General features: G+C 41.4%; 1 protein-coding gene across 2 annotated transcripts in view; it reads left to right on the top strand.

Annotated features, from left to right (window-relative positions):
- LOC115796299 (dipeptidyl aminopeptidase-like protein 6) overlaps positions 1 to 17,305 on the top strand; it is a 77,282-nt gene that overhangs the window by 45,959 nt on the left and 14,018 nt on the right. For both annotated transcript variants that reach the window (XM_030752628.1, XM_030752629.1), the window contains exons 3-8: positions 699 to 797; positions 10,015 to 10,109; positions 10,218 to 10,292; positions 10,369 to 10,421; positions 10,844 to 10,925; positions 15,444 to 15,564. In XM_030752628.1, coding sequence (XP_030608488.1) covers positions 699 to 797; positions 10,015 to 10,109; positions 10,218 to 10,292; positions 10,369 to 10,421; positions 10,844 to 10,925; positions 15,444 to 15,564 — 525 coding nt within the window. The remainder of the gene's footprint in view (positions 1 to 698; positions 798 to 10,014; positions 10,110 to 10,217; positions 10,293 to 10,368; positions 10,422 to 10,843; positions 10,926 to 15,443; positions 15,565 to 17,305) is intronic.

Here is a 17,305-nt window from a genome sequence, read left to right as displayed (position 1 = left end):
ACACTCGACAACACTCGATGTGGTATTTACTCACTCAGATCTCGCCGCTCAGTCGCAACGTGAAGAGCGCCGAAGAATCTGTCAACTTCCCATTTTGTACAGTAAGACCGGGCTGTCAGCCATCGTGACAATTCCTGTTCTTACAGTGCTTTCCTGAGTAAAAGTGTTCTATAAGATGCCAAAAGGGTTCAAATATTCACCATTTCCCTTTCTTACATCCAGGCTCACTCACTTGTTGTTCCCCTGTTGTCTGCTCCACCTGCAGTTCAGCTGTCAGCTTCAGATCTCATTCTGGGTTTTGAGAGTGGAACAAGTCACCAGCCTGCTACTGAAAAGCTCAGCAGGAAGTTGGGAACTGGTGCTTTCAGAGCAATAGAGCAATACCAGGGGCCCCTTTCTTGTTTGTACTTTGTGCTAAATTGACCCACCTATAGTAGGGAATAGATGTTGGAGGCACCACCTATGGTGGAAGAGGAGTGTACAATAAAGCAAAACATGTTGATAAAACAATCAAAAGATTTCCTTCAGTTTTTGCTCCAAAACTTTCAAACTTCGATTGAAATGCTTAAAAATCTGGCAAGACTGAAAGATGCTCCTTGAAGTTTCACTGCAGAATCTATTATGAATATAAATATGTGGCCTTCTGTATGTCATGTTCAATTTATGCATGTTTATCCTTTTGTGAAATACGCTGACAGGTGAAGATGACAGCCTCGCCCTTAAGAAGAAAGTAACCATAGAAGATGTTTTTGGTCCGGACCTTCACGTCCATGACCCAGACGCCAAATGGCTCAGCGGTGAGTGAGCAAACGGGTTTCTGACATTTAAAATCTGACTCCTGCGTCAAAACACAGAACGCATCCAGACACTTTATGACAGGCATCACACAGAACACAACATCAGCATCAAAGTCCGACATACACTACCAGTCTGATGTGTCACAACGCCCCAGCTTTTCAATCTATTGTTCAAGTTTAGGCATTTCAACTCCATTCAATAACTTTAAACTGTTCAAGTTAAAAAAAAAATTAGGCATCATCATATAAATTCTAAAAGAAACCAGTATGTCTGTGTAGATTCTCAGTTATCCAGGTCATAGTAGTCTCTGGAGCTTGAAAAAAGGCGACTGGACTTCTTTTTGTTTCTTGAAGACGTTTCACCTCTCATCCGAAAGGCTTCTTCAGTTCTCAACCAAATGGTGGAGAGACCCAGGTATTTAAACCCCTGTGGGCGTAGTCCCCTGGAGGTGGTTATGACCCTCTATTGATCATGTGCTTGAACACATGTGCCCAGGTGTGAAGGGGGCGTGGGTCATATTTAATCAGTGGTTTCAGTTGAAACCAACTTAGGACTCCGCTCCATTGTTTCCTGTGGCCTATTGAGGTCACTGGAACAAAGGTGTGAATGGGGGTTGAGACGTCTGGGAAGGGAGCTCAGGACAGCACTGTAAGCGGGGGAAAGTTGGTGACGTAATCCACCTCCTCTGTTCAATGATGGTTGTTCACAGTGGACATAGATGGCTTCTTTCACTCCTCTTTCAAACCATCTGTTTTCCCTGTCCAAAATGTGGACATTGGCATCCTCAAAAGAGTGCCCTTTTTCCTTCAGATGCAGATGTACTGCTGAATCTTGTCCTGTCGAAGTGGCTCTTCTATGTTGTGCCATTCGTTTGTGAAGAGGCTGTTTGGTTTCACCAATGTAGAGGTCCGAGCACTCTTCACTGCACTGAACAGCATACACTACATCGCTGATCTTGTGTTTGGCGGGTTTGTCCTTGGGATGAACCAGTTTTTGTCTTAGGGTGTGACTTGGTTTGAAGTATACTGAGATGTCATGCTTGGAGAAAATTCTTCTGAGTTTCTCTGACAAGCCTGACACATATGGGATGACAATGTTGTTCCTCTTGTCCTTCCCATTCTCTGTAGTTTGTGTTTGGCCTTCATTCCTGTGCATCTTAGCTGATTTGATGAAGGCCCAGTTGGGGTAACCGCATGTTTTGAGGGCTTTCTTAATGTGTGTGTGTTCCTTATGCTTCCCTTCTGCCTTAGAGGGAACACTTTCCGCACGGTGTTGTAGGGTCCTGATCACCCCAAGTTTGTGTTCCAGAGGGTGGTGGGAGTCAAAGAGGAGATACTGGTCTGTGTGTGTGGGCTTCCGGTAAACTTCAATGTTGAGGCTTCCATCTTCCTCGATAAGCACCGCACAGTCCAGGAATGGTAACTTGTTATCTCTGGTGTCCTCCCTGGTAAAACGTATGTATTTATCCACTGAGTTAATGTGACGAGTGAAGGCTTCTACTTCTTGGGTTTTGATTTTGACCCAGGTGTCATCTACATATCTGTACCAGTGGCTAGGTGCCGTCCCTTTGAAAGAACCAAGAGCTTTACTTTCCACTTCCTCCATGTAAAGGTTGGCTACAATGGGAGACACTGGGGAGCCCATGGCACATCCATGCTTCTGTCTGTAGAATCCATCATTGTATTTAAAATATGTTGTGGTAAGGCAGAGATCTAAAAGTGCACAAATCTGATCTGGGGTGAAGCTGGTTCTGTTCAGTAAGGAATCGTCTTCCTTACCACAACATATTTTAAATACAATGATGGATTCTACAGACAGAAGCATGGATGTGCCATGGGCTCCCCAGTGTCTCCCATTGTAGCCAACCTTTACATGGAGGAAGTGGAAAGTAAAGCTCTTGGTTCTTTCAAAGGGACGGCACCTAGCCACTGGTACAGATATGTAGATGACACCTGGGTCAAAATCAAAACCCGAGAAGTAGAAGCCTTCACTCGTCACATTAACTCAGTGGATAAATACATACGTTTTACCAGGGAGGACACCAGAGATAACAAGTTACCATTCCTGGACTGTGCGGTGCTTATCGAGGAAGATGGAAGCCTCAACATTGAAGTTTACCGGAAGCCCACACACACAGACCAGTATCTCCTCTTTGACTCCCACCACCCTCTGGAACACAAACTTGGGGTGATCAGGACCCTACAACACCGTGCGGAAAGTGTTCCCTCTAAGGCAGAAGGGAAGCATAAGGAACACACACACATTAAGAAAGCCCTCAAAACATGCGGTTACCCCAACTGGGCCTTCATCAAATCAGCTAAGATGCACAGGAATGAAGGCCAAACACAAACTACAGAGAATGGGAAGGACAAGAGGAACAACATTGTCATCCCATATGTGTCAGGCTTGTCAGAGAAACTCAGAAGAATTTTCTCCAAGCATGACATCTCAGTATACTTCAAACCAAGTCACACCCTAAGACAAAAACTGGTTCATCCCAAGGACAAACCCGCCAAACACAAGATCAGCGATGTAGTGTATGCTGTTCAGTGCAGTGAAGAGTGCTCGGACCTCTACATTGGTGAAACCAAACAGCCTCTTCACAAACGAATGGCACAACATAGAAGAGCCACTTCGACAGGACAAGATTCAGCAGTACATCTGCATCTGAAGGAAAAAGGGCACTCTTTTGAGGATGCCAATGTCCACATTTTGGACAGGGAAAACAGATGGTTTGAAAGAGGAGTGAAAGAAGCCATCTATGTCCACTGTGAACAACCATCATTGAACAGAGGAGGTGGATTACGTCACCAACTTTCCCCCGCTTACAGTGCTGTCCTGAGCTCCCTTCCCAGACGTCTCAACCCCCATTCACACCTTTGTTCCAGTGACCTCAATAGGCCACAGGAAACAATGGAGCGGAGTCCTAAGTTGGTTTCAACTGAAACCACTGATTAAATATGACCCACGCCCCCTTCACACCTGGGCACATGTGTTCAAGCACATGATCAATAGAGGGTCATAACCACCTCCAGGGGACTACGCCCACAGGGGTTTAAATACCTGGGTCTCTCCACCATTTGGTTGAGAACTGAAGAAGCCTTTCGGATGAGAGGTGAAACGTCTTCAAGAAACAAAAAGAAGTCCAGTCGCCTTTTTTCAAGCTCCAGAGACTAAAAGAAACCAGGCATTTTTCGGGGATTAAGAAATAGGATAACTGACATATTTCCTGCAGAAGTGGATTTAAAGGAAGCCTTGAAACTTACAAAGGATTTGTGCAGGTGCCCAAACTTTTTGTGGAATGCTTACAAACACTCTGCATATACAAAGAAAGCAGCCTGTGTTACCAAAGCCTCTGATGCATCATTAGGGCTACAGCAGTGCAGGATGAAGATGTTTATATTGTTATTGAAATTATGAGGGAAAGACAAGTAACGCGGGAAGGCCGGGGTTCATCCTGCAGCAAAACGTCTTCATTAATTGGTGGAAGACCAGCTCAGGTCTTCAGGCTTAAGCAAGCTGGTTTGGGATGAACTTAACAGAAGGGTGAAAGAAAAACAGCCTAAAATGATTCACCACATTTTTGGTTCAAACAGATTTATTTTCATTGTAGAAAGAATTTAAAACATAGTTGCTGGGTGATAAGAACAACTGGATTCATTTAGGTTATAAGATTTGAAAAAAACTTTATTTATTTGATTAAATGTGAAGGTAAAATATTTGATTGGTAGCATATTTTTGTGATTTGTCTGTACAGTGGTGATAATAGTTTCTTATTAAAAAAAAAAAATAGCAGGGTTGAACAACCAGAGGAATACTAACGATGAGAAATATTGATAGCCAAGTCAGACATGGCCAGCCTGCTAGAACAAGCCTAAAGCCAAAAAGCCAACAATCAAGGGAGGTACAGAAATGATTCATAAAGAACAAAAAAGCAAAATGTAACAAAAAGAAAGAAAAGGTGCAAAACATCTGAGTCTGACAAGTGTAGTGCCTCCATATCTAAAGTTAAGCATTTATCGAACTGTGTACTATACTTATAAGATACATCTGAGGATGGGTTTTGAGTAAGTTGCTGAGGGAGCTGCAATAGCTCAAATTTACAGATAAAAATGAGCAGGGAAAATATGAAACTATCAAACTCGACTGTTTCTAATGCTAATGCAATCTGCACTACTTCAAATAAACATTACAGCTATTTCAACTAACAATCACTCTGATCATCCTCTTTCTAACAGATGTTAGATGACAAAATGTAAATGCTTGCATTCAGTCTTAAAGCTATGTAACACAAACTGATCAGGCTGTGTGGGAGTCAAATTGAAAAGATGCAGAATTAATCAGCTTTGCTGTGCCCTCTGTAACCTTAATAACGCAGAGAGTAGGAAGCTGCTGCCTGAGCTCAGAAATGCTCGATCAGCTAAGTCTGTGCCCCCTGGTGTTCAACAGGAAAAATACTTTTGATTGTTTTAAGCTTAATTATGATGCGGAGAATCATCATAATATTGCACCACTGTATTAGATAGATAGATAGATAGATAGATAGATAGATAGATAGATAGATAGATAGATAGATAGATAGATAGATAGATAGATAGATAGATAGATAGATAGATAGATAGATAGATAGAGTTCAATCTGGTTTTATTTATATAGCACCAAATCACAACAACAGTCACCTCAAGACACTTTATATTGCAAGATAAAGTCCTAAGGAATGCTTCAGGGTCACCTGATCCAGCCCTAACTATAAGCTTGATCAAAATGGAAAGTTTTAAGGCTTATCTTAAAAACAGAGAGTGTCTGTCTCCCAAACTGGGAGCTGGTTCCACAGAAGAGGGGTCTGAAAGCTGAAGGCTCTGCCTCCCATTCTACTCTTAAGTATCCGAGGAACCACAAGTAAGCCAGCAGTCTGAGAGTGAAGTGCTCTGTTGGGGTGACACGGTACTATGAGGTCTGATGATAAGATGGAGCCTGATTATTCAAGACCTTGTATGTGAGGAGAAGGATTTTAAATTTGATTTTGGATTTAACAGGGAGCCGATAAAGAGGAAAAGATGGATAGATATGCAGTAGATTATCTGCCTACATCTCTCCCTAACATCCTCCTCTGTCATGACAACCCTCTGCATGTCCTCCTTCACTACAGCCATGAACCGCCTCTGAGGTCTTCCTCTTTCCCTCCTGTCTGGCAGCTCCATCTTCATCATCCTTTGTCCAATATATCCTCTATCTCTCCTCTCCTCTGTCTCCTCTCATCTCAGCCTTGCCTCTCTCCAAATCGCTCAACCTGACCTGTCCCTCTGATGTATTCATTTCTAATCTTGTCCATCCCAGTCACATCCCAAATCTTAACATCTTCAACTCTGCCACCTACAGTACAGCTCTGCCTCCTGTACTGAATAATATGTACAGGAGAAATCTAAAAAACACCAACAAGAAGGTTTGATACAGAATGTCTGTGGCATCTTATGTCCTGACAGGTGTGTTCACCTGTCACAAAAAGGAGAGCTGGTGTAGAGTTTTAGAGAGAACGGTAGGAATGATTTCTTGAAGCATTCTTTATGGCAGCAGGGGTTGAATATTTCTGCGGGAGAATGAGCTCTGCTGCCTCTGGAGCTTGGAATGGAGCGGGTGCGATGGGTTGTCCATGATGGAGAGCAGTTTGTTCAGTGACCTCCTGTCCCTCACGGACTCAAATGCCGTTAACGATGGCCAGTGATGGTTTGTTGCCTTGTGGATGTTTGTTGATCTTGCTGGCACTGATGCTAGCCTCTCAGCAGACAGCAAAGTAAATGGCACTCGTTACCACAGACTGGTAGGAGATCTCTGGCATCTTGCTGGCAATCTTCTATGAATACTTACATCTTACTTTAAGATAAAGATTTTATACAGAGGACAATATAAGAAGCTTCTAAGAACACAGCAAACTTGAATATTAAAGCAGTGTTTTCTTCCCTTTTGGCTTCTGGCTGTCAGCTTACACTTGGGATCCCAATACAGATGTCTCTGATTTGTTAATAGCTCAGCCAAATAATTTTTCCCTCTAAACTTCATTCTCTCAGCATACTGCTCAACATAGCTCCACCCCACAGTTTGAGAAATACTGCCTTAAAACATTAAACATTACAGGTCTTGTTCATATCTTCTATGAGAAGTGAAACCACTTTGTAAAAGTCATACACCGATTATTGGCCTGACACACTGACACCTGACGACTGGCACGTATACTTTTGAATGCAGCTGTTTTCATGTAGTGCACAGGCAGAAAACGACCTTACATCTGTCCTTTTATTCTGATGCGTAGATTGCTCCACTGATTGCTTACATTACCGGCTTATTAACATATAATTAGTTAACTTTGCATGTTTCTATGCCCTTCACTCACGGCCCTGATGAAAATGTCCTCGGCACCTGACGAAACTCCAGCAATCAATTATGTGACATTGCATCTTGTCAGCTACATTAATGCGATCAACCCCCATTCGGTGCTAATGACCTTCTGATAAGAAACCCAATGGGACAGCCTCACACTTGAGCACTCCTCATCAATATTTCGTGGGCTTCATTCACAGCAATGCGTAATTGATCCCCGTTGCTCTTTGATCACCGCTCGCCTCAGTAGTCTTTGGACTCACCTATGAGTTTCTCACAGACTCTGACTCAAAGACGAAGTATTCGACCTTTGGATTGATCTCTAAAACAAAGGGCTCCCACTGTCTGACTCAAGTGCTCATATTTTTGAAATACACGCAGAGAACAGAATGTACAGTATACAACAAAACTCACTCTACTCTCATAAAATTCAGTCCATTTATTCCAGCTTTACCCCAATCCCTAGAAGAGTGAAGGCAACTTTAAACAGAGCCCTTTCGCAACGAACAGCAACAAAAATGAGTACATCCCTGCTTAGCGGGTTCCCATCCTTTTATATTTTGCATGCCTATTTTTATATTTGATGGCAGATTCAATCTTCCTGGGCATGAATGATGCCAGACTGTGGAGAAATGTTCTCCTATTTCTCACAGATGGTTTCCTTTTCATCTGCTCTTTGCTGGAGGGGTTTTGTTGCTCTACCTTCCACTTTTAAAATAATCCAAAGATTTTCCAGTGGACTCAGTTTAGGGAACATTCCTGGCCACGTTTTCAATTTTTCTCTTCTCTAAAAACATTGTGTTTGTTGCAGTGTGTTAGGGATCATGTTTTCATGTAAGAAAATTCCTCCTTCCTTCCTTTATCAGCATTTCACGATCTATATCGTGCAGTCACCGTGGTGGTCTTGGCTGGGTCAGCAGCAGACATGCTAGATCCACTAATTTCATCAGACTACATAATGTTCTGGTTTTTTTTTTTCCTTTACCAAAGAAGATGAAAATAACACTTCTTTTCGTGATTAAAGGACAGCTTCATGCAATGTCCTTCTCGCTGTCTTTGTCATCACAGAAACCTCTCTGTGCAAGATTGCAAGAGTAGCAAATGCATTTTGCAGAAATTCTATTGGTCGCCTGGCTCTTCCCATACCTCAAGAGAAACAAGGGAGAGCAAAGATGACCACAAAGGTTGATATGACACACTGCAACACAGTTTGAAAGCCACTTCTTAACATGGTGCATAAACACGTTCAACTTTTCTATCTACCGACTCATCCATCCAGATAAGGCTAATGCAGCTCCTTCACCTTTAGTCTAGAAGGAGTAAAACTGTTATTTAAGCAAGATCCTTGTCTAAGTTTCTAATATTAGATAGGAGAGATGCCTCTCAGGCACAGAGTTTGAGAGACTCTTGTTAGAGCCTCCTCAGTCATCGTGACCTCTAAGTCCTTACAAAATGGAGAAACCTGCTCTGAAAAGAAAAACCTCTTACAGCCCCTCCTAACACTGCTACGGTTTCTGCCTATGGTCGGTCCTCTTGTTCCCTCTGCTTTGTTCAGGTGAGTCTTTACAAGGTGGAGTGAGAGAAGTGTGTGGTTTTCTCAGGCTCCTTTAAATCTGTTCATACAGTTAGCTTTAATTGGAAGCATGTAATTACTTTTGTTGCAGTAGTCACAGATGAAGTGACTTTTATCACATTGAGGTTGTACTGGGGGGGTCTGTCCTTGCCTTTGTCTTTGTAGAAAACTGTTTTTGGTTTTTTCATAATGCATATAATTAGTTAACTTATAGGATTTTTTTTGTATCATTAAAAAATGTTGACAGCTTATAAGAGTGTGAGGTGTCAAATGCTCAACATGTACCCAAGCAATCATTAATATTTCAGATTAAGGTTTTTTTTAAAGGGTTTTATAACAGTAAAAAAAAAAAATGCCAGGACTACAAACTTGAATGATTAAAAATCAGTAAAGCATGTATGTGATATTGTGCTGGGAATCTCTAGTTATTATTAATTAATTACAATTAATGGTTAATCGTTCATTAAAGTTGACTGAAAATGTTATGTTTTATTTGCATCTGTAGTTGCTGAAAATTGTAAGACAAGCATTTTTTGAATGACACAAACAGGTGTTAGCAAAATGTACCTGTTTGAGCCTGAGCTGAGATGCTTTCAGAGTCACATTTACAGAGTATTTGCTTGTTAACTATTTTTTAAATTAATTATATAAATTAAATCAGAGACTGACAGATGTAGGATGCTGATATTGAAGTCTATGGATTATAATATTCAGTTTGATGAAGAAAAGAGAGTTTGTATTGCAGGGAGTTTGGTTTAAAACTTCTTAAGGAAACACTTCGCATGAAACATGAGCTTCTTTTTTAGCGCAAGGTAAGGTAGCTCGCATAACAGATACTCAGAGCCTTTTTAACATAGACCAGTGGGAGATACATTACCAAAATGCATATACGTAACTAACGGGTGAACATGATTGAACCTTTAATGGCTAAGAAGCCAGAAATTTATTTTAGGATCTGTCTTCGGGTAATTGTAAACTCCAGATTATTTAGATTGCTCTGTAACTCTTGGATGCATATATAAATGATCAACTTAAACAATGATGAGATGTAATAATATCTGACTGTCAGTGATTGCACCTTGCCTCTATCGCCCACCGCCATTTGTCCCTATAGTGTATATACTCAGAACTGCCCTTGTGGTGGGACCTGATCAGTAGGTATTACACAAGTAGAAAATAATACCTGGTCATAGTCTGTAACTGGGAACAGTAACAGTATGAAATATCATCTCAACCTCTGGTGTTTGTTCTTTGTTTGTCATTTAAAGACAATGAGCTGCTATATCGTACAAGGGATGGAGACGTTGTGCAGTTTAACATTGACACAAGAGAGCTAAATGTTGTTGTGCCAAACCAGCTGTTTGTGAGTACATTTTTCTCCATGAGCAGTAACTTTACTCTCTACTGCTGCCGTTCTGAGTGTGTTTCTAATGCGAGCATGTCTGTGTGTTTTAATCTGTATCCAATCCAGGACAGATCCAGAGCTGCCAAATACCAAGTGTCTCCAGACATGCAACATGTGCTGTTTGCCTTTGAAGTAAAACCGGTGAGAAATCTAGTTGGAATATTTTGTTTTCTCAGGCTTTGTCCTTTCCTGACCGTGATGTTGTGTTCTTCCACAGAAATACCAGCACTCCTATGAGGCTAAGTACATTATCTACAGCCTTGTGACACAGTAAGTACAAACTTTCTGTCTGTCCTTTCCCTCTCACAGGGAGGAATAACATGTCTTTACCCTGACCATATGAAGCCAGGCACTGACGTCAGAGTTGTTTACCTGCTTTCACCAGCATCTTATGGGAATGCTTTTTAATTCAGTTTAGTTTGGTGTGGAGCATTTTGGCCTTTTTTTTAGCCTTTCATCCATCTATGTCTGCTTAGTTCCCTACTGTTCTGTATTTGTAGTTAGCCAAGCAAAGTCAGCTTGTGCTAAAAAAAGGACATGGATGATTGATGAAGCCTAGTGTGGGACCAAGCTTTAAAAAAACCACACAACTTCTTTGTCTGACTGTGCATTTGTATTCAAATATACCATGCGTGATGTCCATGCAGCATATGAACAAGCAAGTATGTTTTCTTGATGTGTTATCTACACAGGGAGACTTGGCCTCTAAATCCCCCTGAGGTGCGTGAAGCTTTCCTGCAGTTTGCTGGATGGGGGCCCCAAGGCCAGCAGCTGGTAAGAAGCCTGTACCCTTGAGATTATACTCACTGAGTTCTGGCTCACAGGTGGAGATCTGTCAGTATCACTCTGCCCTCGCAGAGGAGGCACTGCAGTGACTTGTCACAGTGGAACACCCAAACGTTGTGGTAATAATAGGTTTATGTACTCTGTAATGACTGCATTAAGAGCTCTCAGGCGAACCTCCTTTGCTTTGACCTCCATCAATGTCAGCCAAGAAGATTTTTGTTTTGTGACAGCGACCTGGTGAGAGACACAGTGACAGATGGCGTCTGGGTGGCAGAACCCTTGGCTTGGCCAGTCTGAGGTTTGCTGGGAGGGGAGCAGACACATGGCACTGATGTGCTGTATCTGCATGTGTGTAGCCACATATCTGTCCCTGTTTGAATTTTAGACCATGGAAATTTTAGTAAGGTGAGGATATTTTGCCTTTCTGACGCCTGGAGGAGTGGAGCTGAACCTTTAGCTAGGATGCTCAAGGTTACGGCAGTGAGCAAGGGATTGCATTATGCCAATGTCCTCACACAGGTCAGCAGGTACGCGTGCGTGTGTGTGTTCGTCTGTGTGGTCAGACATATTTGGGGACAGCTTATCTACAAGGAGCCCGTTGCTTGGAGACAGTTTGTCTGACTATGCAAACAAATTTTGAATCTGTAATTTCGTTTAACCAGAAAAATGAAAAAAATCAGCTCTTTCAGGAAAGCCACATCTAACATACATTTACAGTCGGGTGACCTCTAGTGACCGTGTAGTTCAGTTTGACTCGACCTCTTGACCATGCAAAGTGCATTGAACACCCCACCCCCCCCGTATGGACTCGTTTAGAACATGTCGCCTATCCAAAAATAAAAACCATACACTTGAACATCATTTTTCTCCAATTATTTACTTGAAGGCACTGCAGGAATAATGAAGAAGAAGAAGAAGAAGAAGAAACAGCCTTTATTGTCCCACAGAGGGGAAATTTGGGTGTAACAGCAGCCGCAGTTATTATAAATATAAATAAAGATATAATAATTCACACTATTAAGAAAAGAATATATATAAAATCAACAAACAATATTAACCTTAATACTACTAATAATAATAACACTATATACAATGTACATGATGTGCCTGTGTGTTGAACCTTAACAGGCCGGACTATTTACAGTATATTATATATTATCCTACATTGTGTAGGCTATTGTGGTTTTTGTTGGGAGCAGTGATGGTTATAAAGTCTTACAGCTGCTGGGAGGAAGGATCTGCGGTAACGCTCCTTTGTGCATTTAGGATGCAGCAGTCTGTCACTGAAGGAGCTCTCCAGCTCAGCAACAGTTTCATGCATGGGATGGGAGACCTTGTCCATCAGTGATGTTATGCACTTCACATGTCCAATTTTCTGTGACACAGCTTCACTCTCCATCTGGAGGTTTTCTTCTTTGAAAAAGTCAACACTGAGGGGGCACAGTTATCCAATTTTTCTTAGCTCGATGACTCTTGGTTATCATTTTTTTTTCAGTGTGGGCAGTGGATTAAATTCTTACTGAAGCACTGTCCAGGAATGGCTGCAGTACACAACTTTTACTTTACACTTCCAGGTTTATAAACAACACTGAAGCACTCAAAAATCATCTTCCCAATTTGGAACCTTTAGTGGTGTGCTTTCCTCATGAACCTGTGTATATTTTTTATTATTATTAAATGATTACACTTACCTACAATTGCCTATTGTCATTATGTTCCCTGAAAGAAAAGGCACAAAAGGCACAACACTGAATCCATCCTGCAAATTACCTCTGTCGCTGAAGCTCGTTATGGCTTATTCCTTCATGAGCTCCATTATTGTTTAAAAACGATTAAAAAAAATTAACAAGCCACAGAGCTGCACAAGGTGACATGTTGCTTTGTCAGTATAAACATGGGTGCTATTTCCTTCATACACCTACCTGCTTCTGCAAATCATATTCCACCAATTATGTATTAACCGGCTACTACAGAAGCAGCTTGTTATATACTGAGTTTGCTAAAAATAAAAATAAACAGCTCTGAGCTGTCACAGCTCATCATTGAGCCTTTTTTTTTTTAATATGAAACTATATATTTATGTTGTGTTTGTGAAGGATGAGTGGGGTTGAGTGCTGTGCTGACAGGTTGTTGGTTTCGTTGTATGAAAAATGTTAGCCCGTCCTTTCCTGAGTTTAAAAGTTTCCTTGATCCAGCACCTGATAGTCTTTTGTTTCATTCTCTTGCTTACTCCATTTTTCCCTTGTTGACTTTAAATTACTTTCTGTTTAGATTGCGTTCCTCAAATGAGTTACGGCCTTGTGTTTCATCGGCTTTTACTTCAAAGCTTTTTCTTGTGCCATAATTGCTCTTATCGTATCATTTGCGTAAATTACAGATACATTGCTTGAGAAAATATTAACATTTCAACTGCGTGATGAGACTTTGCCTTTTGCCGAGGGAAGAGAGCAGGAGAATTTGCATATGGTAATAATGTACCTGATTGTTCCTCTCGTAGCGCTGTTACTATAGCTCTGTGTTTGATTTAATGAACCACCAAGATTGTGCAGGAAAAAAAAATTTAGATGAGCTCTCATCTTTTTGTCGCTCCCTGACCTGGAGATGTCGAATGCGGTTTCTTTCTTTTTTTTCACCACAGTTTGTGAATATAATGATTTCCCATTAAGTTTATCAGAAGTGGAGCAATTTATCATCAATGTTTCATCAGTACAATGTGCTGTGTGCATGCCTGTGTGTGTGTGTGTGTGTGTGTGTGTGTGTGTGTGTGTGTGTGTGTGTGTGTGTGTGTGTGTGTGTGTGTGTGTGTGTGTGTGTGTGTGTGTGCAGCCAACCATCAGATGTACAGTGAGAGGAGCAGGGAGATGAATCCTGTGACACTCCCCTTATTAAACCACAAGCAATTACTACACCGTGACAGTGTGCAGTCAGTGAGGCTGGGTCAATCCGCACGTGTGCATGCACACACACTCACTCACACACACACTCACTCACACACACACACACACACACACACACACACACACACACACACACACACACACACACACACACACACACACACATTGAGACAAATACACAAATGATTGGATGGATTTAAGAGAAAAAGACTAGTGAAACCTTTATTGACAAAACTAGACATTTCACAACTTTGTACTCACCATCACATACGTGCACACAGCTGCAACAATGCAAATAAGAAACCCTGCTGTTCACCCTGCACAGGTATCTTTGATGTTGCTGCTTTCATCTCTCTGTCCTTTTGAAACGGTTATCTTTTGGCTTTTTGCTCTTTTACTCTTATTGTCTCATCTAATTCCTTTGAAGGCTGAAAAATCACCGAGCAGGTGAGTGCGAATCCAGATATGTGCGCCTAACAAATTATTCTAGCTTTGTGCTTTGATTCAGGATTATTTAGGACTGTATTAGTTTTGCTCTGAGAGGAAGTCTGTTGACCCTGAAACTCAATGCATCTCTTTTAATCATTTGGTGTTAATGCTGCAAAGTTGAATTAAGGCTTTGAGCTTTACCGCAGCTTTGGCTGGTCATAATTATTGGAAAACTGAGGGGGTTTATTTTTTTTTTGTGTGTAACTCTTTGAAAGCTGTCCATCGTGTCCCACGGCTGCTTTGTAACACTCGCCAAACCACCAGCTTCCCTCTTTTTACGAAGCCCTGCATTGATCTGTTTTCCTCAGATGTTCATCCCATGATATAAAACTTTGATTTTCACAGTAGCGTTCATAGATCAGAGCTAAAAGGACTTTTGTCTTTCTATTTTCCTCCATCTTACAAGCGATGTGAGGCTTAAATTTGACTGAAGAGGGTACAGCTGACATCCTAGTCACATCACCAAGGCCCAAACTACAGACACCAGTCAGTCTCACATTCATTTCCCTCATCCTGGCACCTGTGAAGCGGTGAAAACACTGGAGTGTATAGACAGAGGGTTTTAAGTGTCACACACTCATCTGACAGTGGTGTCTCTTAATTCCTTCAGGCGATGCTGCCGTTGGTGCCGAGGGCTTAAATCAGCAGCATAACCAGCAATTTAGCTCATTCACTGCCGACCCCCTGCAGACAGGATTGAGTTGTCAATAAGCACAGGGGGGATTGGTATACTTGCATCTATGTATGTCTTTAGCAAAGTGTGTGTGTGCCTGCAGGGCCGAAGCCAACTCCAGCTCCTTGATTAGCAACAGAAATGGTTTCATGCTGAGTTGAAGAGGAACCCAGTGTGAACTATAATGAGGCAAATTTCTTTTAGCACTCTTGCATAAAGCAGGTGTTGACTGAGAGTGTATCAGCTTGAATTTAGATAAAGTTATGTTGTTATTAAAAGAAAAAAAAAAATTAAGGTTTTGGCTTAAAGCTGATGCAGATGCAGAGGCTATTAGGAAAATTGTTGTCAGCTTTGCGTTACATCACATTGAGGTTTCAGTGTTCTCTGTGCAAAAATAAAAGCAATATTAATGACGATGGCCACAAAAAACCTTTGTTTTTTGTCCAGGTCTTCATATTCGAAAACAACATCTACTACAGAACGACTGTAGAGAGTCGAGCAATCCGCTTGGTGTCAACTGGCAAAGAGGGAGTCATCTTCAATGGTCTTGCTGACTGGCTGTATGAGGGTAAGATGACTAAAAAAAAGTTGCACCAAAATACAACAAAGCCCCAAATAATATAGTGTCCTTTATTTCCATGTTTCAAATGCTGGAATTCTCTTCAGAGTTCGGATCAAAGAAGGACTTCTTTCATCTTTAACGAGTGGATGAAGTTGGACTCAATTACAGATTCTGAGAATGAATTGCCAGGGCTCAGCGCACATCTCATTTCAAAACCAGGGCAGCTAAAATGCCACTGTAAAGTCTCTGCTTTTTTAGGAAGGTTTTCTATAAGATTTTGGATGCTGGCTACAGGGATTTTGTCCCATTCACCCAAAGGGGCTTTAGTGAGGTTGGACTGTGATGTTGACTGCATTTGAATTGAACTGAACAGCCCAATGCTATTCCATGGGGTTTAGAATAGGAATCTGTGGAGGTCTGTTCAGATTTTTCTCTTTGTGCACAATGGGGATTTGTTGTGCTAAAACATAGACTGTATAAAAACGATGGACAGAGTCACTGTGACGCCATCCACTCATATGTGGATTAATTTCTGAAGCCTCTGATTCAGAAATCTTGTCTTCAGCATTTTGGTTTTTATAACCCACACATGGCCATAATTAATTGATAGGGTAGCACTAGCAAGTTTTGCTTGATCAGTAAGGTCCATTAGTGATTTCCTGTGATCAGAGGTGGGAAGTAACGAAGTACAAATACTTCGTTACTGTACTTAAGTAGATTTTTCAGGTATCTGTACTTTACTTAAGTATTTATTTTTCTGACTACTTTTTACTTTTACTTCCTACATTTTTACACAAGTATCTGTACTTTCTACTTCTTACATTTTCAAACAGACTCGTTACTTTTTAACATGCCAGAGTAAAGTTTGCATTTCCATCAAACATCAAACGATCTGAGCCTAAACGGAGGAATAATAACACATAAGAGACAATCGTACTGGCGTATCCTCCATCACCGGGCTTATCTCGTACAAAGGGATTAAATACGCAAACCCATATAATTAATGTATCATTTATAGCGCTAAAATCAGGGGTTACAGCGGGCCAGACCGAGTCCGTAAGTAAACAGCTTAGCTAGCGCTACTGAAGAGGAGCGAGCATAAAGGGAGTAACGTGTGGCTGGTAAATGCAATGTTTCTAAATGCTCAACAAATATCAGCAAACACACAAAGTGTGTGCAGTTTGTCACACAGTGTGTCTGCTAGCTAAAAGAAGAGCTGCTGTATTTCAGGGAGAGCAAAGAGAGAGAAGTTCACTCAGAGATGGAGAAAGAGGAAAGGAGAGGAAGAAGAGAGGTTAGATTTAAAGGTAAGGACTGCAAAACAAACTGATGTATGCTGACTTTGTGTTATCCAAAGATTCTATGAAAATGCTGCAGTTTAGTGTGTAATAAATAGGTCAGCTTGTTGTACTGTATTTACAGTAAAGCTCTGTGTTGGTGCACAGAGGCTGTGTTCATGGTCAGAGTTACAGTTTACATCAGTGCAGCAGAGATGAGTTTGAATCAAAGCTGCTGATGCTGAGATTCATTCACTGAATCCAACATTTATACAGCCTGCATGCTTTCAGTGTAGGGGATGGAAATCAGCTCAGACAGCTGTGAAATACTGGGTTACATCTTTGTGAATTCAGTTCATCGACACAGAGCAGTAAACCTCAGAGCAGCAGCAGCAGGTCAGCTGATCACAGCCTGCACACCAACATCATTTACATCATCATCTACATCATTTACTCTCCCCATGAAGAGC

Source organism: Archocentrus centrarchus, chromosome 17 (genome assembly GCF_007364275.1).
Source record: "Archocentrus centrarchus isolate MPI-CPG fArcCen1 chromosome 17, fArcCen1, whole genome shotgun sequence".
NCBI lineage: Eukaryota > Metazoa > Chordata > Actinopteri > Cichliformes > Cichlidae > Archocentrus > Archocentrus centrarchus.
This window is presented reverse-complemented; position numbering and strand designations above follow the sequence as displayed.